The 25,168-nt window shown below is 40.8% G+C and overlaps 1 protein-coding gene across 1 annotated transcript in view; it reads left to right on the top strand.

Annotated features, from left to right (window-relative positions):
* Positions 1-25,168, top strand: part of cfap299 (cilia and flagella associated protein 299) — a 76,825-nt gene that overhangs the window by 17,707 nt on the left and 33,950 nt on the right. Inside the window, exons 3-4 of the mRNA XM_071923851.1 lie at positions 3,322-3,327; positions 3,490-3,580. Coding sequence (XP_071779952.1) covers positions 3,322-3,327; positions 3,490-3,580 — 97 coding nt within the window. The remainder of the gene's footprint in view (positions 1-3,321; positions 3,328-3,489; positions 3,581-25,168) is intronic.

Here is a 25,168-nt window from a genome sequence, read left to right as displayed (position 1 = left end):
CCCTTCCTCTCTATTTTTCCACAGATTTCAGAGCCCACCTGCCTGGACCACAAGCCAAACATGAGACACTTCAAAAACATGGCTGAATCACAGCTAGCTTAATACCTGGTCATTAGCCCTAATAACCACCGTCTAATAGCCAAATTCTTGTTATCCCTCCTAAATGAGGCTTGATAAGAAATTTGTCGATGGAGGGGAAACTCAAACATGCAGCACTCCATATTTTTCGCTGAGGTATTATTCACTCTCCAAGCGTGACTGTGTGTGTTTCTTTAGCTACTGGATGGGGTAACCCCAGTCACTTGCCTCCTCAACACCTGTGTTTACTTTGGGGCCTTGGCCCCCATGATCCAGCAGCAATCCTTCACTCACTCAGAAGATGGAGTGAGCTCCCAGCCTCCAAATATGTGCTGTCCCTGCACTTTTACCACTGTGTGATTCCTCTAAGACTTTCATTATGGGGCACGGGCCAAAAGACTAGTATAAATTACATTCCTTTTTCGAATTCTAGTAAATTTGAACATTCAGATCCTGTTCTCTATTATTATAATTTTAAGCAAGGCAAGGAGCAGCAATTGGACAGTTTTCAGTGCTTGTTGCGGCAGCCGGCTTTTTACAGGGCTCCGTGGGTGGAAAGTGGATTTGGGGAGCCATTAATGCAGAGTATAAGTGAACTTGTCCTCTCTTTGACTAGTGCAGCAGAGAGAACTGGGATCGGTGATTTTGAATGTTAGGCGGTAGCTTAAAGATGAAAGAGATCTGTGACCAGAAGGTTGCTGGTTCAGATCCTCAGCCTGGCCGGGAAAATCTGGGTAGGGAAAGTGAATGAGTATCACTCCCATCTCTCTCAACAAGTACTGGTGGATCGGTGTTGTGTTGAGGTGCTCTTGAGCAAGGCACTTAACCCCTAACGACTCCAGCGCTGCTCTGTGGCCAACAGTAGAAGACTGTGGTTGTACTGGGAAGCTCCCAGGTGTGAATGTGTGTTACTATATGAATGTAAAGTTGGGTGGTGCACAAAAAGGGCATGCATGCTCAGCAAACATCCTTCCTTGGATAAATAAAGGTTAAAATTGACTGTAGTGGTGGCAGAGTAGCTAGTGTTAGAGAGACACTCCTGTAGCCATCTGTCCTGTCGAAGTGTCCTTGAGCAAGACACTCAACCTCCACCTGCTCACTCACTGTAGTTCCTCTGGATAGAGCATCAAGTAAATGACTAAAATGTCAATAAATGTTTGGCAAAATTCTGTTCTCTCCCCTTGCATTCCTGAGCTCAGCTGTCACCCTCACCTTGGCTTGCATTGTGGTGCTGCAGATGTCTCTTGCTGTATAGAGGAGGTCACATGGAGTTTATAATGGAAGATACCAGGGTGTGAAAACAACTTCTTCATCCATCAACCACAGTGGCTGGAAGTTCCCAAAATTCACCTGCCATTTCACTGTTTTAGCAGACAATTTGAATGGTTGGTTACCTGCCAAAGTGGCTGTTAGAGTAGACAGCCTTGCCAGCCAGAGCCAGAAGTTACCAAGAGTTAGGTAGTGTCTGGTGCTAATTTCCCACACAGGAGGGGCCCATTACAGCTCATTATTTATCCCCTGATACTTTGAGAATTGAGAAGGTATTATCACAGTCCTGAGGATTGCATTAAGTACTCTGGTGCAAAAAGAAGTGTCTGTGTTTCTCTTTTAAAAGGAGCGTGGGTAGCCCACTGCCCTTAGTGTTTTTTTTCAGTGTTTTAATGAGTGAATGTGTGTCCCTGTCATGTTATATTTGATTTGAACTTCAACTACCACTGAAGTGCCTGTGAGCAAGGCACTGAAACCCCCATTTAGCTCCAGTGGAGGTGTTCAGTGTACGAATGTGCAGCGCTGCTGAAAAATAGCCTACTTTCCTGACTTTTCCTGCATGAATAATGGTTGAGACAAATAACCACAATTGCAAAAGCTGTACATAGCAAATTTTCGATAAAGATAAAACTAATCCAATATACAGTTGAACCTTGGTAATCCAAATCACTTGAGGATGGAGGTCACAGTAGAGAAAAGATGACTGAAATACACTGAAGCTTTTGGCCAAAGGTTATACAAAAAAATGTAATATATACGTGCACACATACTCCAAAACTCATATTTGGGGTTGAAACACTTGCATGTGTTAATATGAATCTTCCAATAATGTCACATACAGACAATATGTAGAATCAAATCTTGTTTATGCAGATAATCCATCAGTTCAGATAGCCCAGGTTCAGATAAACAGTGAGGTTCTACTGCTTCGCTGAAATTTTAACTTGCTTTAATTAAAAAAACATGAGCTTTCCAGTTTCTCCTACTTTCATTCTTCTGTTGCTACTTGTACTTTCTTTGTAGTTTTCCCTGCACTGAAAACGGTCTAAACCACAACTGAAAGGTTTCCAGTGAGCTGTTTACTGCCTTAAAGATGTTAACTTGGTGTGGACCTGATGAATGTTTTGCACAGTAAATTCTGGATGAGTGCCAATGTTCTGTTGCTCGTGCAGCAGTGTTAACTGTACGAAGCATTAGTGCCAATGTTTTGTCAGGTGTGGAGATATTAGTAGTGCGCCAAAACCATGTTTCCATGGAAACCGGCCAACCTAAGTGTAAGAAGCTGTCACAATATGATAGAAAATCATTTAATCCTGATATAATTAATATTACACTGCATACTGGCTCTGCAAGTGTGATTAATTAGCAAAAGTGTCAATGACATCTGACAGTCTTCATGATTTTTTGCAGTTTTCTTTTAGAATAACAAAATGTGCTTGTATCAAAAGTATCAAGGATCATTTGTGTAAAGAAACAGTATTTGGAGTATTGGGGGGTGTCCTGGTGGCCTGGCTAAGCGCTGTGTGCTGACAGTGTTGTAGGCTCGAGTCTGGCTCAGGACGCCTGTTACTCTTCATTATGCTGCCTAGTGAAGCAGAAATGCTATGAAATTAGTCTGGTTTGAAAAAAACATGATTTGAAATTTTGTTTTGGCAAAATTCAAAAATAGTGTTTTGTTTTAGCAATGCTCAAGCATGGGCTTTTACCTAGATATTGTTTTTATTTTCTATTCTACACATTTAGAAAATAATGTTTCAGATCAGTTTGTTATACTATTATTGTTTTTGATGTTTTTTCTCTAATGCTTTTTGATAAAATTGTTTAATTTGATGAACAGTGTGTTACTTTCCTTAATTGCGAGAAAGCAGTTGAAACAACAACTAATAGAAACTCATGGAAAGGGAAAACCCCTCTGCTATGATTTCAAACCAAAGAAAAAAACAGCCAAGTTTTACTCACTTCATCTCAACGCAGACCATTGTTCACTTAATTGTTACTAATTAGAGCAGAGATAGGAAAAAGTAGCTCGCAGCTACAGTATGTTAGAAGGTACAGAGCTTCCATAAAGAACCTTTAAAGCTTCATGTGCCTTTTTTGGGTTAAAAGAAACATTTCAAACCGTTTCAATGTTGTCTTTTCCAGGACACTGGCAAGTGCAGGAAAAGAACTCAAAGATAACTTCCTGAAAGCCCTGGCAGAGCGAGAGGAGGCCAACCGCAGTGGGAAAAAGACTGTGAGTACATTATTACAGCACTCCAATTGCTACGTAATGGGATTCCCCTCAAATATTTCTGCTATTCCATTAGGACGGGAACAAAATCCATACTGTGTCAAGTTGAGTGGAAATGCCCCCCCCTCCCCCCCTAACTCCAAATACCAAGAGAGCCAGCTGCCTGCCCCACTCCCATCCACAACCAGTTACCCAACTCCAGCTACCTTGCCCTAGGTACCCTGTTCACACTGAACCACCAAGGTAGTTTCTAAAGGGGCTTTGCTGCATTATCTGAGGAGCTGTACGCTAAAAGCAACATAACCAATCTGAATCAATATTCCCAGTATATGCATGCTATTTAACCTTGCCCAGACCCCTTCCCCTAATTTTCACATCATTAACTGTATGATTACTTTTGATCTGAATATCGGACATATTTTTAAAACAGTGGAAAGTGGAAATGTTAGTGACTGAATACCAAGGTTAGCTATTTTGTTTAAACTGAGTGACCTGCATTGTTAATACTGATTGAGTGGTTGCTTATCTTGTGTAAAACATGTTTTTTCTTAGTTTCTGGAAAATGTAAATGGAAGCTGTCTTGCTAAACAAAGAAATTAATTTCCTATTATCATTTCAAAGTTGTTTCAATTTCATTTTCCATTTCATTTTATTCCTGTAATTTTTAGATTGGATACATGCTAATCTCGGCAATAGGTCAGAAATGCAAGTATATTGTATATTCTCCCTTGAAAAATTACGTACATGAAAGCAGATTTAAAAAACAATCTTTCCAGGGGAGCATCATGCCCTTTTAAAGATTATCTTAGTGGCATTTCGGCTTTATTATACAGTTCACGGTGAGGAGAGACAAAAGAGATGGGAAGGACAGTGACAAAGGTCCCAGGCTGGATTCAGACCCACAACATCACAGTGAGCCACCAGGACGCCCCAGAAATGCCCTTTTGAGATTTCCCCCCCTGCCCCACTCAGAGTCTATGTGCACCACTGTGTGCAGACAGGACGCAAGGTTACGCAAACAAGGCAATATTAAATAGAATGGACTAAACAGTAACAGTAGTGGGGTTGTAGTCAGTTCTGAGTCTGTGTAAAGAGCCCTAATGATAATGTGGTGGAATAAACAGTAACAGTAACATGTCTTTTAAAACCAGCACTATCTTCTTACTCTTCTGGATGGTACCTATCCTGAATTAATTCACGTTTCTGTAAATTCTGGTTCAGGTTCACTATCATTTTTTCCTCTTCTTTTCAGTCTGGAACGATATGTGCTTCATTATACTCCATTTATTCCCTGGCACTCTGTATTCCATTCAGTCAGTGGATATTTGCAGTTTCCTTGGGGTCCTCTAATAGCATATATTCATCCACGTCTGCTTGCTATTGTATATATAAGAGGAGATTTATTTATGTGTCTCTACCCCTGGGTTTACTTATCACCTCCACATCCCATACGCTTTGTCACAAAGTTTATTTATTCCCATCAATCTACCTGTGTTCAGGCATTAATGCTTTATACTAATGCATTAAACAAAACAAAACAAAAAAAACAGTAAGTATTATAAAAATAGACATTGTCAAATACCTTGGGCCCAATAGGTTGTCACGCAAGCTTGTCATTGCTGAAACATTCATATACTCCAACTAGGAATGGATATGAAAACAGAGATATCTAAAGGTGTTAATCAGTAGAATGAATATTATCAGAAAAAACGCAACACATTCTATAGTTTCTGTAGTCACAAGTGGAAGCTGTTACTTGTATTGGTGCAATTTTAAAATTCCTCCATCTATAGAACCTGTATTCATAAATTAAGAAAAGGAGTGCTGATCTGAGGAAAGCTTGGCCCTGATTGGCCCTGCCAATAATTGTGATGCATTTCCACTTTTAAGCTTTTATCAATTTTCTGTGCATACAATATGGCTAGAGAACATTTTGACCAAAATGTGGCTCAAAAGGTGCCATTAACTCTACTGTACTGTAGTTTCTCAGCAGGGCGCACAGCTCACAACCTCTGCAACAGCAAAGGAATTTGCTAGCAAAGATTAAGATACAAAAAAAAAAAAAAAAGACAGTGGCTTTAAGCTGACAGTGGCCCCAAATGCAACTCTGTTTCATTTTTACTCCATTAGTTAAATGATAAAAAAGAGAGAATGAGCAAGAAGACAAACAATGACCTGGATGATATTTTCCACATTTTAGGCGTTTACAGTAGCTGATGCTCTGATCCAGAGCAACTGACAGTGAGTGAGCAGGTTGTGATTCAGTGTCACACAGTGACGCTTTACACCTGGCATTAATAATGTGTCTTCACTGATTGGATAGCAATCTGAACGCACTTATCCATATAGAAATCCAGGTGTAAATGTAAGATGTATTGGGGTTGGATTAAAATCTGATTGCTTAAAACAGTTTGGGAGGAGGTTTGAGATGCATTGTGGCCGTAAATTGGTATAAATGGAAATGTTTCTTCAAGCCACATACGTAATCTCTACTCCCAAAACGTTACATCCCCAACCGGAAAGAGAAGTAGCACACAGTTGTTGTTGTAGTTGTTTTGATCTGAGCGGAGCTGAGCTGAGCTGAGGAAGCAAACAGGATCAGGCTACAGGCAAAGACTTCTACCATTGGTTGGATATGGATGAGATTTACAGCAGAGTACAAATGAAACACGTTGTTTACTGTCATTGGTGACGGAATTGGCATATTGCAGGGGAGTGCGGTGGGCAATCGGATTTCTGTCACATTTTTGATAACAAATGTAATGTGAAATTGCATCTGGAAATTGCATCCGGATACAATCATATGAAATGCCAGGTGTAAATGGGGTTAATGTGACTGTTGTGGGAATTGAACCTGCGACGTTTTGGTTATGGGACAATCTCAATTCGTATCTCAATTATAGATTCTGACTTGAAAGTGGTACTCCTCAATATCCTATTTTTTTTGTTATTTTGGTGACATCGTTGGTGACATCTTTGGTGCTAAACTGTCATTGCCGTGGTGTTTTTGCACTGCACCTCCTAGAGACCACTTGACTATCAAAACAGTATGACCTACTGTGACGTCATTTTCCTTTAATTATCTGCTGATGAAGTTTGAGTTTCCATAGTTTCCTTTCTTTGTTCAGCCAATGGTGGCTATCACTGGTCATGCTTCCACAGTTCCTCTTCTATTTATTCCAAACGAGGTTGTTGCTGCTACCGGAAACATAAAACACATTAAACACACTTCTTGTGCACCAGAGGATTTTTCCTGGAAAAGACCGGCAGCGGGTGTTTAGAACAGCAAATGGTTATAGGTTAAATCACGACTGTTATGTCAGTCGGTGATAGAGAGTAGCAAAACGGACATTTAGTTTTCTGAAAGTACTGCAAACACATTGTTTGGGTTTCCTCTGTATTGTTCTGTTATTGCTTGCTGCCACATCAGTCTGGTGGCTTTAGTCAGCCTAGCTGTTTAAGTGGGCCTGAGGGGCCAGACGGAGAGGTGCTCGCCCAATAGGCGAAGCCTGCACGCTAAATGAAACTTGGACGAAGAGGCACCAGGGAGAGGATTTAACCTCTATTGTCAGGCTGACTATTTATTATGACTACAAGCATTACTCTTCACACCATTCTCCGGCCCCATTCGACACAGCTAGAATATGAGAACATTTGACGAATGGAATGTGAAACATTTCAGAAGATGAGGGATTGCGCATGGCATTATTCTGCAAGGAGAGCTAGCGCTAATAGGCTTCGAATGATTCATCCAAAACGGTGGGGGTAGAGTGCAGAGAAAAGGGGTTTTGTTTGACCTCCCCTTACCTGCCCCTGTGGGATTTGCAATTATGAGATCACATGAAGTGCATGGAGGGGAGTAGAGGTAGTAACACCAGAAACAGATTTTTCCCACTGGATGTTGACTGTGTAAACAATCCCATGCAGAAGCCCCCACTCTGGCTTTTCAGCCCTTCATAACCTAGGCCAGTAGAGAGACATCGGCTACAGCTTGTTCCTTTCAAAGAAACCTCTGTAAATTAAAAATCAAGTAGTGTCTAATACCTAGAGCAAGAAAAAAATGAACAAAATATCATGTTGTGTATCACCAACAATGTTATGCTGACATGATCTCCCCCCACCTCCTTTTATTTTTCCTCACTAAAGTGCTTCCTCTGCTGAAAAACTGCGCTGGGAAAATGTTTATTTTCCTCCGAGCCGCTCTCTGTTTAAAATCGAACCCACATTTGAGCACTTAATACCTCTTCTCTTTGAAACTGTTTGAGTAACAGGTAATCTTAATACAGTTTGACGAGGCTTGACCTCTTTGGTATGTTTACATTACTCAAATATATTCCAGCCAACATTTGCCCATGTGTGGGCATATACAAGATTTGTTGTATGTAGTTTCGTACATACCATACATTCTCATTGTGGATAATCATTAATGCTTTATTTTATGATTATGGTATGAATGTAATTTTAATTGATCTGATATCCAATGAACCTTCTGATGTGTAATATTTGGGTTTATGGAGTCATTCGATAGTATTAGTTTACGCCCTATTTTCTGCTTTGCTTGATTCTAATGTTTGTCCCCATTTAGTACTCTATTTTCGTGTTTCAAGTTTTTTTCTTGCCTGCGCCCGTTTGGTATTTTGGTGACTTGGCATGAACATGACTATGCCTAAGTGGAAGGAGAGGCACAGTAGGGGGTGTGTAAGTAACAATCAAGATTGGGGGCGCCCTGGTGGCTCAACCATGCACTGCTTTTAAATGGGATGAGAAGAGCTGATTTAATTGGCCGTGATTGACTGGTGTGCTAGCACCTGTGGTCACAAAATTCCCAGAAATCTGTTGGTCATGCCCATGTTAGCTTGTGCCACCACCTACATCTGCACCTTGATTCATGAAAATAGGCCCCCTAGTCTTGTTGTTCCTGCATCTGTGAAGTAGTAAGAATTCGAACATGGATTCGGATAAGGCTCATTTTTGTAGCTTTTGGTAGAACTAAGTCCTTGTTGTCTATCTCAACAAAACACGGTTCAGTTTTTTTTCACCAGGTCCTCCGTTGGGCCTAAAATCCTCTTTATGAAAGTGTCCAGTTACCCACGTTAATCTTCGATAAGGTTCAATAATAAGACCACCCAGTGGCGTAAGGTATCATGCACACCATTCAGCTTGAGCTGTCCTGATGGGCTGTAGAAACACACGACTCAGAGGGGGCACAGCGTGAGGAGCCCCTACTGGCCTCACTCCTCAAACCTCAGGATCAGTCCACTAACACGTTCCAGGTCCTCATGTCCCCTCGGTCAGTTACGAGGCTTTTCCCAAACTCTGATGGAAGGCAGCCCCTGTTCTTCACATGCTATTCACTTTTGTGCATTATTTTTTATCTTGTTATGTTAGGCATTCATTTCATTCTGTGGGGAATCTTTAAGCAGACCCACCACTCCTGGAAAAAAAATTCAGTCATTTTTAAGATTTCTTTGCTAGCTGGTTGGATTTGAGATCAAAGTCCATATTATAAAGTAGGTCAGGGTTCTCTTTCTTTCTGCAGTATTCATTCCAAGAATCAAAATCTTAAGCAAACACAAATTGCCTTATTCGCATTATTTCAATTTAAACCAATCTTTGTTGTAAACTCAACCAGTGTTGACTGACTCAGTCTCAAATATCACGCAGCTAATTCATCATGAGGGATTCATCATTGTTGTGAACGATTGTAAGGACACAGAACATCATCCATTTTAGGTGTACAAAAGAAGAGGAAAAGAAAATACTTAAAGTTGAGTTATTGGCTTTCATATGAATGCATGATATATTCCATGTCATCTTCTGTCTCATTCGTCACAGGGGTCACTCTTTTATCCTCCTTTCATGTCATGCTCAGCCTTTCAAGTCAGGTTGAAATTACACCTGTCAGTTAATACACTCTCAGGTCACTCTGTCTCGTCTGTCCTGCCCCGAGTGGCGTTACAAAAGATTGATAGCAGACATGACTCTTAATGAACAGCTCATCTTCCCTTTGTGTGGAGTCCCTGCCCCCCTTCGGTTTCCCTCCCTCTAGGATGGAGGCAAACAAAAACTTTCATGCCCAGGAAGTCAAGCGAGTCCCGAGGCCGCCTGCCTCCCACTTTGATTGCAAAATAATAACTTTGCTGCAGTTAACTGTTTTTTTCTCTATTTTTCTAAATGTTCGTATGAGCAGCCAGCATTTGGGCTGCTGAACGACTCCCGAGCCTTGCACTATCTTTCTGATCAGCTGAACTTCTAAAGCCTTTGCTGCCTAGCCTTCATTGTGCTTTTTCTTCCCCGGCCCTGTTGCGAAAGCCGCTTCACTGCCAAAAGTCACACACAAACAAAAGGTGCACCTGGGCAGCTTTGGCTTTATTTGCACTGGGTAAGAAGTTAAGTTTTTTATCAAATCCAGGTCACACCTGCACAGGATGCCTGAGGGTGTCCATTGTTGGAGGTTCACATCTGAAATTGAAGGTGTCCTGCCACCACCCACCCCGCTCCCTATTTGTTTTCAATCGTTTGTTGAAAGGCCCTGATGATATCAGCGCGAAGTTGCACCATCAAACTAATACTAACTAAAAGAGAAATGCCAAAGTTAATGTGTTATGAGAAAAATAAATTACTTGCCACGGTTTTTCAGACAAATTTGATATACACAGAGAGATGGAGTTTCTGGTATATGCTAATGGGGATTTGAATAAAAAATGCAAATTAAAAATTAGCATTCTGCTTCTGTATTTTAATTTAAATGGGAACTAATTAAGACACTTTCAAAATTGAATTTTGTTTGAGTGATTAGATTTGAAGTTTTTTTTACATTCAGATTAAGAGTTAATGCATCACATCTGGACTTGGTCTTGATAGGCTCCCCTCCCTGAACAACTGCAGTGAGAACTTATTCTTTAAATTAATTGAAGAAGTCCCCTATTAACCAAGCCACATTTATTTGACAAACATTGTGAGGCATATTAGTCTTCTTCCCAAGGCATAGTACATTTTAAAATAAATTCATTAACAGTGAGTAATATTGAACACATTTCACAAAAAGAAATGTGGTTACAGAGAGAAGATTGATGTAGTTTCATCTCCATCAAATGTTGCTGAATCAATTTTTCCTTGGTTACAAATGATTTTCCAATTACCAGTGGAGGTATAATGTACCCTGAAAGTAAATATCCTCTGCCCTCAAGACGCAAATAAAAAATATGTTTCTTATTTCATCTGTAAAGCCATCACTCAGTCAGCAACAAGAGGGGAATTAATCATGAAAACAATGCACCTGGCAAACTGCTTTGGCATAAAGAGTGAATGTTCGCTGCTGGCTCATTCCCAAGCAGCAAAGCTATCACAGAAGTTGTTTGTGACTTAATGAGGACCCATCTGAGACGAGGCACATTACACCTGTCAGATTTCTCTCCCCCTCTCTTTAGAGATGATATAATGTGTAGGGTTAATGATGGCTGTGCCTTGCGTTATGAGGTCAAAGGGAACATTTGTGTAGACTGTTAAGGGATCACATCTATTCCAGTTAACAAACTACTAATGAGTTACTGTTAATAGGGAGGTCAGTGGCATTTTGCACAGGGAATTGTTCGTTTATTTAGTTTTTCACTAAAGATTGAAATGAAGTAGTAAGTAGAAGGTAGGTATTTTGGACTAAAAAAGAGAGATCCTTGCCCCATATTTCCAGAGCCCTTAAATATGTCTTGCTGTTTTTCCATCTGCATCAAATTTCTTCTTTTGATTTGTGACTTTAATGTTTTTCAGCCAGTAGATTACCTGGCTAAGCAAGGATATTTGATAACTTAAGTAGATTACAGAGGTACAATGGTAGACCAACATAGACTTGTAAGCTTAATTATTTTGTGATTAGCTTGCTGATGTAGTCTATCTATTATTGTGGAACTGTTAACAACACGGTGCCTTACATTTTTCATTATCAAGAGACAGGTTTCCTAACTCATCTACAGCTAATACTCAACTTTACATACTGTCTCCTTGGAAATATCGTGTTAATTACCAATGTAAATTCTGTTAAATCAGACTTTGAGGAGAGCTCCCTTCAAGAGGTGACATTCGTCCTCCAGTGTCAGTAAGACCTTAGCCTGCTTTGGTTTTTAATTTGACTATTTGGAAGTTGTTGTCAGCCTCTCACCCTTTCAGTTGTGGTATTTAGATGGTTGGCCTCTGCTGCGTGTCCCATGCCCAGGGGGGACGTCCTGTATAAAGGAGGTGTTTGTCTTTGGTCTGTGGACCCAGTGAGTTCTGTATTGATAAGCTCCTGTCGCTATAGATAATAAGGTGGTCAGTCATGCAGCCCAGAGATCAAGTATAGCATTGAAATTAAAGAGGAATTCCCAGCCCTATTGCATTACAAGCCATGTGTGTGTCCCCACTGCCCAGTCCCTTTGTCCTTGTCATGGGCAGTAAAAATAACAATGGCAAGTTTGATTTCAAAGCAGCAGGGCCAAGGTGGACGGCCTTTAGAAAGGAAAGAGTCCTGCAGGCTATCATATGACCTTGACTTGAATGGTGTCACAGAGTTGAGGAGAGGTGGGGATAAGGCCCCGCCAGTTTGCAACCATCTATCAAGTGGACAAAGAGGACTTTTTGTGTGAAGAAGCAACCATTGTGATGCACGAGAATCACCTAATCAGGTTTTTTTTTGTTTTTGTTTGTTCTTTTGGGTTTTAAAGTTGGACTAAGGTAGTATCTTGGGTTGTGTATCTTCCTCCATGGTAAAACTCCAAAATCGGTGATTCTCTGTTATCTTTTTTTGGAGATTGGAGATTGGAGAATTGTGTTTTTTTTTTCTCTCTCCATTCACTGTCATTGTATGGAGGAACAGTCTGAAAATCACACTTCTAGTACAAACAAACGCCAACAAAGCAGATTCTGACAATATATATATAAAAAAAAAAACAGTCAGTGAATCGCTTTCTTTATTTTTATTAAACCTTTCAGTTTGAACAAGTGTAACACCGAAATCCGGTCAGAGGAAACTTATGCAGATGGAATGAAAAAAATAATACGTTTACCAATAATTGTAAATAGGTGGGAAAAAAGTGAGAGACTCGTTTTTATATATTGGCAGAATCTACTTTGTCAAAGTCCTGTCTCCCACCTTTTTTTTTGCCTATTTACAATTATTGATAAATGTACTATTTTCTTCGAGAGTTGATTTCACTTTCTACAGACTGAAACCAAAGAGATATAAAACCTATATGATATACCATAAATGACATAAACCCTGTAACTATGATTTTTGGTTCTTAATTCTTGTGACCACACTTTCTGAGCATTGAACTGTAATACTTGAGCTTGACAATTCACTTGCTCCATTTTCTCACAGTTAAAAGGTCTAGAGGAAAGCCACAACATTTAACTGTGAAATATTACTCTTGGCTGATTACAAGACATGGATTTCATGGCTAGTGTCTTAGTCTATAAAAAGAAAATGGATAGCCAAAGCATTATGTGTTATGTTAGCCCACACAGCCAACATGGCAGCTGTGCCCCATCTCTAGATGCGCCATATCTGCCACTGAGGGATTTGGAGGAGATGGGAGGAAAAAGAAGATTAAACTGACCTCAAATGATATGCCATTGTCTTCTAAGACTGTTAATAAATGACACTCCAAAGACAATAATAGAATGTGATCCATCTGAATTATGCGTATTTGAAATACTTAGACAAAGTTTCCTCTGAGAGACGCAGCTGCCATCAACGGGAGGGCTTTCCCATGCAATATTTCCTTGAATGAAAGCATAATAAGTTACTTAAATTACAAAAGCCGAGTCCAGTGAGAACATACAGTAGGCCATTTGGAAGCCGTCCGAGGGTGGATGAAAGGCTCGTTTAGCCTTGAAATCAAACATCACGTAATATATCAGACCCATCCCAGAATGCAAGTGGCACTACCGGCCTCTCTGTTCCGAGTGCCTGGATGAGCCCCTCTTTAATGATTTCCTCCGCCCCGCCCCTCCCGCGAACAGCTGCAGGCGTCCTGAGACTTCGGCCCAAAAAATGTGGCCCCTGGACCATTTTCAGAGCAAATGAAAAAGGATACACTTAATCTAATCTCTCAGGGCTTTTTTTCTTACTCACGCGTTTAGTGGATTTTTCAGATACATTCGGAACACATTTGGGCTGCGAACCGTCACCGTCAAAACATCCATCAGCCCGATTTGCCACTGGGAAGATGGGGAGTTTTATTAAGCTTTCTACTTGGTATCAAAGGAAACTCTTGCATTAAGTGGAGGCCATCTGGGAGTCTGGATAAACTACAATTGTTCTATGCCGCCGGTCTTAAGAGCTCTCATTTTGGACATAGTTGAAGATTTATAGGGAGGCAGATGATTGAAGGGATTCTGTTATTTTCTTTTGGTATTAAGGCAGTCTCTTGTGCTTTGTTTTCTATTAATACCTCTAAAGTCACTGGCAAAGAGGACTCTAGATACAGGGGAAGAATTCACTTCAATGGTTATCCCCAATTTCAGTCCCTTTGTGACACTGGTGGCCCAACACGCCCCTCAAAGGCATCCTGCAAGATATATTAAAAGTCCCAAATCTCAATTGATATAAAGAGGTTGCGAATAAAAGAGATTGCACTACATGAGTCTACTAATTTACAAGCAAACAAGGAATCTTGATGGAGCTCTTGTTATAGTATTAAGAAGAGGAGATTTCATTATGAAATTGGGCGGTTTTTCTCCTTATCCCCATCTGAGGTTTTCAGCAGGCGGGATTACTGTTGGGACTTTATCATATTATACCATCCCAAACACAATAAACTCCCTCCTCTTTTACATATTCAATTTAATACTAGGAATGGGAAGATATGCTTATCTCACGATACGATTCGATACGCGATATGGGGTTTACGATTCAATACAACCACAATACAATGGAACAAATAAATGTTCAATGACAACAAAGTCTGACTGTGCAGAATTATGTTTATTTCTGAGACACAAATCTTTCCAGCAATGGTATTGACTTGCTAGAATGTAAACAATTTAAAAATGTCATTACAAAGTGTAAATAATATAATTTGGGTGGAGAGCTTGGGAAACTGTGATGTCATTTGTGATTATTTATTTATTTATTTGTGTGTTTTTATGTGTTTTTACATTAAATCTGGACTGGTGAAGCTTTACAATGTAAGCTAATGTAGAACACTAGCAGACCACATTCTGCAATATGCAGTGCCTTGTCTTACCTACAAAAACAAAAAAACAATCAAAACTACTTCTGAGTTCAGCTGGGCCATACTGTGCACCTCAGTATTTTATACAGTATTTAATACAGTCTTGCACAGTTACAGTGAGATTGAAATCATCCGTTGCTGTAATCAAACATCATTTACACCCTTATTGCCCTTTGCATTCCTTTCATTAGCACTTGTCTCATCGACTCACAAACCTTGGCGTGTTTTTATTCCTGCAACTCCCATCCGCAGTCATCATTTATCAGGATGACACAGGGCGCATGTGCTTGCTACGGGTAAGGAACCATTTAACCTCTGTGTTAAATACTACCAAAAGGCTCATCCCAGGAGGAATGTACACCTGCCATGCTCAGGCAGTGTTTTTTAGACTGCCAAAGCTCCAAATAAACACTTTGTCTTTCTGTGAAGACTTCGATTGTAATTTTTGAAAAACTTAATAATGATAGCAATTTAAGATGAGATGTTTTGGTAAGCCCCTTGGGTTTTTTTTGTTTTATCTCAAATTTGTATTTTTTTGCTCTTCTGTTTTTTTTAGCATTGTTTTTATTGCTGTCTTTAGCACTTCACTTCACTGTTTTGTGCAAATTAAATTATTTGTATATTATTTATTTAGTTGTTTTCTTTTCTGCAAGTGTTAAAATGGCAACCAATTTTGATAACATAGCCTAGTAGGAATTATTAGCATGACTGGGACGTGACTTTGACCAATCAAATCGCTTGGTTAAAACTACCCATTGTCTGTATAAAGTAGCTAGAATCAGAACATGGATTATGAAAAGTCTCTGTTCATCAGTGAAAAGGGAATGTAAAACCCAGGCTCAGTAATATGATACAACTGACTAGACTGTGCAGTAGCTAGTAGCTAGCTCCTTAAAGCACAGCATAAATCTGCCAGCTAACCATTTTGCCATTCATTTTGCCATGCTCATCACAGTATTACAAATGGATGTGACAGTTTTTCAGAAATTCTAAATATCTGTTTGTATAAACCTCAAACTGAATCTAGTTTTGTCAGTTTAGCTCTGAGGGATGCTAATCTGCAGCAAGGTATCCCAGTGAGGGATGAAGGAGTCTGTTTATGGTCAAAACCGCGCTACTTGATCTGGGAATTCAGCTTATGCTCATGCACTCTTAGCAACACATGGAGCACATTCTTTGGAATCTTCTTTGTTTTATCACTACACACTGGCCTGCTTTGGCTGTGTATTATTCCACCTGAGTAAATACTGCGCGGCATCTCTCCCACTTAGGTCAGTGCACATGTCTTCCAGAGGCAGGCTTCGGCCCCTCTGCCCTGTCTCTCCCAATCTCCAGCCCAATAACAGAGCCTTACCACTCCCTGCCAGCTAAGAGGAAGTCCAGGAATGCATGTTTTTGATTCATATCATGAAGGACCAGCTGCTGACCGCAAGTAGTTTCACATCAAGTCGATGGCAGTATCTGTCTCTCTTTCCCATATACAGTTCTATCGAAACGCCAAAGATTTGAGCTCATAGTTTAACTTCAAGTTTCTGAAATCCAGACATGCCAAATTCTCTGCATATTTTCATGTCATTGTAATGCGTATTAACAGGTGTACAGGGCTCTTGCCAGAGAGAAGTGCAGATGGTTTGAGTCCATTACCAAATACAAACGACTTTGAGTTTGTTATGTCAGAGAGCTACCTGACATTAACTAGTTACAGGCTACCTTAACTTGATTTCCATGAAGTTAACTTTTTCTTGCATGTCATGACAGTACTAACCTAGATTTTAGAAGACACTTTAAAACTAAGGATATTATCAGAAGTGTTTATTATTCTAATTAAAAGGAAAAAGAAATCAAATGCGTTCTTCCAACTTTGACTGGGTGCTAATGGACGCTAAGGGAAAACTAAACCTTAAGGCCACCAAAATTAGGCCGTAATGTGTCAGCATGGGTCCTAATAAAAGAAAAATGGTCAGAATACAAAAAAGAAGGAAAAAGACAGCAAAGTGAAGAATTGAGGTGAGTCTTTTTTTCTGCCCCTGACGTAGTTTTGTATCATTTAACTCTTTTCATGAAGAAGTAACACATCTAGAAGCCCCCTGCATTAATTAAACATACTAAGGTTGTTTACACAGTTCATCCTTTTTAAAATAGTAGTCTGCATCAATGAGTGTATGTGCCCTTGCAAAACAAGAAAGAACACTAACTGCTGTGGTACATGGAAAAGTGAAGTAAACATTTAGGTCAGAATTTCTCTTATTATGTCACCAGTGCTCCGCTCTGCGATATTTGTGATATAGGTGTTGGAACTGATAAAGGTATTTGTTTTAATGATCTTTGTTGGAAGGCAAACACAAGAGTGAAAATGTGCACACCCATGTTTGTCGCAAAAGCAATATGTAACTTATTTATCTTATGTCAGATAGTATGCTCTTAAGATTTGTTTGTGATGTATTTTGAATGCTTCAGGATGACTTTATAGTAATGTAGTTTCATATTGGCTGACTCAATCTTTCTTTATCACATTGTTTTTAAGACTTTTGCAGATGGGAAATTTATGCAGTGGCTTTATGGAATGTTATTGGCTGGGAGATGGGGGTTTTTGGGTATTGTGCGCATTCATATAGGCCTAACCCCCTGCCTAACTTATTCCCCTATTCTAAATGATGAGGTGCTAGGGCTGCACGATTCTGGATAAAATGAGAATCTCGATTTTCTTGCTTAGAATTGAGATCACGATTCTCTCTCACGATTCTTCGGGAAAACAATTTTTAATAGAAACTTTTATTGCACTCTTTTGCCTGATGCAGACAGAAACACAACAAAAAATGTGGTAATGACTGATATGGGACTGTCACATCAACTTTGTCAGCCACCCATCAACGCTTCGTCAGATGGCCACTAGAGGGCATCTTCAGCTGTGAGATGCAGTGTTTCTCCTACATAGGCTCATATGTCGCTCTGCCACAAAATAAAAAGTTGGTCGATGTATAGAAATTTATCTAAATTGATCTCTAATGCGCCTGATGTCACATCACGTCATGTCTGTCATGTGGAGATGTACAGACAGCAGACCAGCAGCATTGTACTCAATCCAACAGTCTCCTGATGTGAAAACAAAAGTGAAACTTAACATTCCACAATTTGCTCTAACTCTTGGGACAGCCAGTAGGCCAGCCCCAGATGTCCTAATGGTCCTAGAAGGTTCATATGGCACAAGCATGTCAGAGATGTATTTGGGCCCAGAACCACAGAGTGATTTGTAGACAAGCAGCAAGATTTTGAAATCAATTCTCTGAGTGACGGGTAGCCAGTGTAAGGATTTTAGAACTGGTGTAATGTGGTCATATTTCCTAGTTTTCGTCAGGACCCTGGCAGCGGCGTTCTGTATAAGTTGGAGTTGCCGAAGAGCTTTTTTTGAAAGCCCTGTGAACAGACCATTGCAGTAATCCAATCTACTGGAAATAAAGGCGTGGGTAAGCCTTACTAGGTCTTGTTTGGACATTATTCCTCTGACTCTTGCAATATTTTTTAGATGGTAGTATGCTGACGAAGTTACCGATTTGATGTGGCTATTGAAATTTAAATCTGAGTCCAGGATAACGCCAAGATTTCTGGCTTGACTCTTAGTTATGAGAGACAGGGAGTGAAGGTGAGAGCCGACATTCTGTCTTTCTTTCTGTGCTCCAAAGACAATTATCTCGGTCTTATCTCTGTTTAGTTGGAGAAAATTTTGTCACATCCAGTCATTGATTTGTTCGATGCAGTGACACAGAGATTCAACAGGTCCATAGTCACCTGGTGTAAGTGATATGTAGATTTGCGTGTCATCTGCGTAATTATGGTAGGCTACTTTATTATTTTGTAGGATTTGGCCTAAAGGGAGCATATAGAGGTCCCAAAATGGACCCCCGTGGAACCCCGCAGGTCATGGCCATCTGCTCGGACACACAGTTTCCAATGGAGACAAAGTACCTTCTGTCATGAAGATATGACTTATCTGCAGAGTTTTAGTTTCCCAGAGTCTAAATGCTGTTTCAGAGGCTTTTCTGCCCTGCAAAGAATACAATTATAGGGGAAACACTGCATGTAAACGGTCAAATTTAAAGATATTGAATTTCAGCACAAAATATCAGCTATTGGCATCTTCAACCCAAAAATATTGCTATCAGTATCGGCCTTTAAAAACCCATATCAGTCGAACCCTACATCTTACTCCTTTCACTTTTGGTTTTCGCCGCCTGTGCAGACTATTACTATTACTATTACTATTGGGATTGTCACAATGCAATGCGAGTACAAACATTTGCATTTCTACACTTTGTACTTATATGTGTTAGTGCGTTTTTGTGTGTTTGTGTACATTTCTTATGCTACACCCTTGTAAGTGCATTGTGTATTGTGTAGGGAGACATTGTGCAAATTTAGTAAGGTTATTGCACAAGGTATAAATGAGTTTTTATATCTGTAGCTCACTACAGCCCATTTTTTGTAAGCATTCCTGTATCTCCTCCACTCCACATCACGTATCTACTGTACCCTCTGTGGCAGGGCAGGAAATTAACTTTTTAGTCCACTGGCCACAGTGGCTGCTACATCCCAAAATTCACCTGCCACTCTCACTGTTTTCTTTGGTTGCCTACCAAAGTGGCTGGTAGAGTAGATAAACCTCCCAGCCGCAGCCAGACTTCCCCAGCATTTGGCTGAGGGTTGGTACTGACTTCCCACCTTGCCCTATTGGTCTCTTTCATTGTGTGTTCTCACTTCCTACTTGACTTTTATTTATCAGCTATGTATTTCCAGCCACCATCTGGCACGGCTGATATCACAGCGGTGGCCTGGTTGTAATATGGATATCCCCCTCATTTATCTTATCCCCCATGACAAAAAAATCTGCTCATCTTGTCTCGAGAGGAAAACAGTCTGATATCAGTCAGTGGAGACCAGGAAAAGGGTGAAAAAGATAAACATGTTTGCACTACCAGACGTGTAACGTTGCTCTTATTGGGTCGGACAATGTTAGTGTTGTCTTAAACCACAAGCCCCCTTTTAGTTATTTCAGAGCCACAGAAAGCAGAGATCAAAGGAAATCACAGTCTCTATTATTCTTTTCCTCTTGCAGGGCTGAACTGAAGTGCATTTCATGGTTTAGAAAACACAGTAAAAACACTGTGAATTCCTTGTACCGTAATGTGACAGCCTGCGATTGCTGAGTCTCATGGCAAGCCCAAAGGGGGAGCTTCTCAGCAGAGCTGCAGGCCAACTAAAACAGAATCATGTTTGAACACCTATTTCCACTGGGACGGGGGGAGGGGGAGCTCTGCACGCTTTAATCAGGATCTTAAAACAGGCAAGCCTTTGATAAAGACTCTGCTCTGTACATTTATCTTATTCCTCTGAAGGCTCTGCTGGCTTATGTCATCCACTTTGATCCTACTTTTTTGGAACATGGTGTAGGACATATCTCTTCTGGAGAGCTGCCGCCGATAACACTGGTCAACTTGTGATGTAGAGCAGTAAAAAAAAAAAAAAAAAAGCCCTGACACCCGCACCCCCCGCACCACCCGCACCACCACCACCACCACCACCTCCTACGTGTATGAGTGTGTGTGGTATGTGGTACCTCCCACGTGTTTTTTTCTTTTTCCCTGTATGGAAACAGTGCCATTAATTTTCCGAGCACTGTCATAAACATCACCACCTAGTTAAAGAGGAGCTGTGACAGGGTATTGCCCCACAATGTGCGAGGGCAACAATATTTGACTTGGATATGTTCCTGGCGATGAGGCCAAACCCTGCAGCAGGCCTCTTGGCAGATGTCATGGATGAGTGCTTTAGAATAATGCTGATAGGAGCTGAGCTGGACTGTACGACCCATGACAGGCTTGGGCTTTAATCGACGCATCAGCATTTAGAGTAACACTTAGCACTTCTGTCAGTGGCACAACACTTCTGCATGCACTCAAGTTATCATAGTCCAACAGAATTATACTGTTTTTACACTAACAATCTGTGACATTTTCATATCAATACATTTCCATTTTGCTACCCTCAATCATGATATATATGGATATATAATGATTTAACACAATAGCGATTCAACCTATACCTAGTTCATGAAAGATTTTACCTTTGCTGTTCTACACACCCGGTCAGACCTGGATGTGGCTTTCCTGGGAAAAATCATTCATTTAACGTTACTGAAAGCAGCAACAGCGGTTTCTTTAGAATAAACAGAAGAAGAACTGGGTAGTTAGCATGAGCAGTGATAGCTACCATGGCTGAACAGACAAAGAAAAGAGAAACTCAAACTCCATCAACAGAAAATCCAAGGAAAAAGATTTTGTCACAGTCCCGCCCACACTGTTTGATTGACAGGTGATCTCTGGGAAGTGCAGTGCTGAAACACCATAGCAATGAGCACTGAGCATCAAGGATGCCAACAAAATGAAACCAAAAAACAAGAATCTACCTGGATTACGCTTTTAACTTTTAAAATCGATACTCTTAATATAGTGAGCATGGTTTTTGGAAACCCTAATCTGCCCAGTTTGGAGTTCTTGAAAAGGATCAGGACCAAACAATGCGGTCCAAGATTTGGAGGAAGTGCAACAAGGAAGACAATGGGAATATTGAGAATTCCTCTGCGTCATTAGGGAAGACCAGGATTAGCAGAGACTTCCTGTTTGCGACTCGCTCGGGGCCAGACCAGCCTGTGATGTTGGCATTAAAGAGAGACGGTAACCTTTGAAAGGATACCTTAAACAGGCCAGCCACAGGGGGCATGTTTTCTTTCCCATGACACATTGAGCTGCCACTTAGCCTACAGAGAGCAAGTCCAGCGCCCCCGCCCCCCGCCCCCCGCCCCCCGCCCCCCGCCCCCCTCTCCCTGCCCCTCAGGCCCAACTGGTGGATCATAAACTGATACTAAAGAAAGGGCTCGCAAAGAGAAATTTACGATAATGGTTTGTAAAATAACTTTCAAATTACAAGGAGTGGAGGAGCTCTGCTTTGTGTCACAGCTCTGTGGTCATTATGGTGCCTCCATCTTTTACCGTCCGCAGGTGTGAGTTGTTTGGTAAAGAGCTCTGTGGCACTTGACCCCATTATCACCAGCTGTTAGCTGTGCCAGCTCAACACGCTTGGCTTCGCTCCATTTATTTATGACTGCCGTGATCATAGCAATTTGTCAGTCAAATTGGGAAGAATTTCACCTGTAATGGCTACCAAATGACTTTACAAACATTTTTTGCGAATCTTGTGATTCATCAATCACGTCGAGGTATTATTTGTATGTTTGTTAATTGTCTCTCATGGTATTGCGGTTATTTGTGAAGTGTCTTTATTTTGACCCGTATGGGACAATACAGATTTGAACTGAATTGAATTTCACTGTAAAAAATCTGAGAAGCCTATGGCTGAATCATTATTTTCTCAATGGGTCTGTATTAAAATAAATACTGCAGATAGTGAATAATAATGAAAAGGCCAGTAGCATATCGAGCAAGTTTTAATAACGCATAATGATTATTGAACAAATTCCTATCCCACAGAAAACTGAGCTCAACATACACACTTTTTTGTGTGAGACAACTTCATCCTCAATCAGGAAAACAAGGAGTCATCACATCTAATGTAATGTCTAATCTAAAATGGAATTACAGCATGTTGCATGATGACTATACTGTATACAGGCTACAGGATGTTTTCATGTCCTGTAGACTGATCACGGCCTCATCAAGCACACTCCTACTTTTTAGTTTAATAACTTGATATCGAGTCTAATCATGAAACATGATAACGGTGTGAAAAATACTCCTTTGTTTCGAAACACATTTTTAAACATTTTGTCCGTTTTTTAATACTTCAGATGTTAGGAATAATATGCATTGAATGTTTAGATTTACATCTTTCACCTTGATGTTTACCATTCATAAGATAAACAAGCCGTCTGGATTTCTAAACACTGATTGGTTTAGTTTGCGAGAAAGCTTGACAACGTTACGGAAATGTTTTCACTGGAACTTAAGCCTATGTTAAGAGTGAGTTCATCCAGCCATGTAACGTTTTAACCTTCGCCCAGAGTAAACACAACTAATAAGAGGTACTCTAAATAAACATATCCCATTGCATAAAGGTGCTGGGGAAAAACTACAGCAGCAGCCTAAAGGTTAGAGAAGTGGGCTTGTGACCGGATGATCGGCAGTTTGAATCCCTGGAAATGACTGGAAGGATCTGTACTGGGGAAGTGAGTGACAAATGCTCAAGGGAACTTATTAAAGGTCCCATATTGTGCTCTTTTTAGCAGTTTTAAACATTTCTCAGTGGTCTTTAAAACAAGGTTATGAATTCTGTTGCAAAAAAACACAAATCCAGCCTTTGTGGAGCCTCTCCATCCTCTCAGTTTCTCCCCTCATTAACTATGCGCTGTCCTGAGTGGGCGGGGATGCTATGATAATGAGGCGCTGCTCTGATTGGCCGCCTGATCGGCTGGGTGAGGGGGGAGGGTGCAGACGTGGAAAAACTCCAAAACCAACATGGCAGCTCCTCGTAGAAGAAAACTCTGTGACAAAACATGTAAAAACGTATATGTTTGAGGTGGAATCTGACAACCGAACAAGAGGAGGCAGCTGCCGAAGTTTTACAGACACGGTTACAGCAGGATGTCTCTGACTGGTAGGTTGAAATGTCAGTGTGTTGTTCGTACTTTCTCACCGTGCGTGTGTATGTGGTTGCGTCAGCTATGTTGTCTTTCTGCATAGCCATAGCGGACAAATTTGTATCCCATAAAAATGATATCTAACGTTACCTGCCGGAGTGTCTCGCACAGTAACTATACCGTATGGTTTGTTTGATTCATTTTTAGCCTGACGTTCACCGTGCCGGTCGTTTGAGGCTGTCTAGTAAGCCCGTCAACATAGTAGGTGTCTTAGGTGTCTTTTTGCTGGCTACTTGGATAGCTGCTGTAATGTTATTCGCAAAGTGAGTCAGAGGAGCTAACCTTAGCAAGTGCTAACGCTAACGCTAGATTAGCTTGCTGCAAGCGGCACTAGCCCCTAACCTTGATTATAGTACGTGTGTCCTAACGGCACCGGGTTAACGAGACGCGGTGCTTGTTTTGGCCGGCTGAGGTACAACCGACTCCGGCTGCACATGTTTTTGCCCCTATTGCTAACTGTTGTCGTTGTGGCCAACAGGCTTCCTCGTATTCACAGGCCCGCATCAAACTCTGGCTCATCAGGACTGGAGCTAAATCACTACCCGATGCTGTTCGGACTGAAATACCATAAATTACCGTATCCATTTATCATATTCAAGCTACGTTAGCGGACACATCTCTCCACACAAAGCAACTGATTTAGCAACAAAGCATCATAGAGTGTAAAATAACACAATGTCGCAAACAAGCAAATGGAACATAACTTTACACACATTAGCAAACTACTACATATTCTCAAGCCCAGCTGACTGTATTTGGAATAAACTGTAAATATAATCACAAAGTGGCGACACTTACCGATTGCACGTTTGCTGTTGGGTCACGTCCAGTTAGGATAGATCCATCTTTGAGGTGCAGTTGATTGTTTTCTGGACATTTGTCTGTGCTACGCTACGCTACAGACAACAGGGTTTGGTCTTCCACATTCAGTTGCCGGGCAATGGCGGACGGTGCTGTAGGCGGGCATATGAAATGAGCGTATCTTTGTGACGTCACACATTTACGGAAGTCCAAACGGCTCGTTTAAGGGCGTAGTTTCCTTACATGGATGGTGTGGATTTAGCTGGGGACCATGTGTTTTGATACTTCCATGATGTTTAGATAGCACATCCAACTCCTTTATAATCAAAGAGACAAGGGAAATCCTGTTTTGCACGTTATGGGACCTTTAATCAGCGTCAAGGTGCCTAACCCCAGCTGCTGCAGTGGAGCTCAGCGTGCATCAGTAGAAGACTGTGGTTGTACTGGGCTGCTCCCAATAGAGCTGAACAGAAAACAAAATCTAAATCACAATATGAACTTCAGCAATTTCCAAATCCCAGAGGCTCCAATTAACTGCTTAAGAGGGAGGGATGAGAGGGACGAGGAGAGGAGACGAGGGACGTCCAAACTGGATTTCTAAACAAGGTGTGTTAGAGCTGCAGCTAATCTTTGGTCCATGAATCAAGTACAATAATGATGGAAACCTTTCATCAGACTCGAACTCAGTAAATCCTGCACACTGACATCTACCTTTTGTTTGTAACAAAATCACTTTTCTTTCTAGTTTTTCTAGTTCTAAAAAATTTAGAACAAGAAAAACTTGTGATGATATGATTCACAGTTTAAATCGCAATTGCAATATTCTGTCAAATAATTGCAATTAGACTTTTTGTCAATATCTTTCAGCCCTAG

Source organism: Centroberyx gerrardi, chromosome 8, assembly GCF_048128805.1.
Source record: "Centroberyx gerrardi isolate f3 chromosome 8, fCenGer3.hap1.cur.20231027, whole genome shotgun sequence".
Lineage (NCBI taxonomy): Eukaryota > Metazoa > Chordata > Actinopteri > Beryciformes > Berycidae > Centroberyx > Centroberyx gerrardi.
The sequence above is the reverse complement of the archived record's forward strand: the minus strand, read 5'-3'. Positions and strand labels throughout refer to the sequence as shown.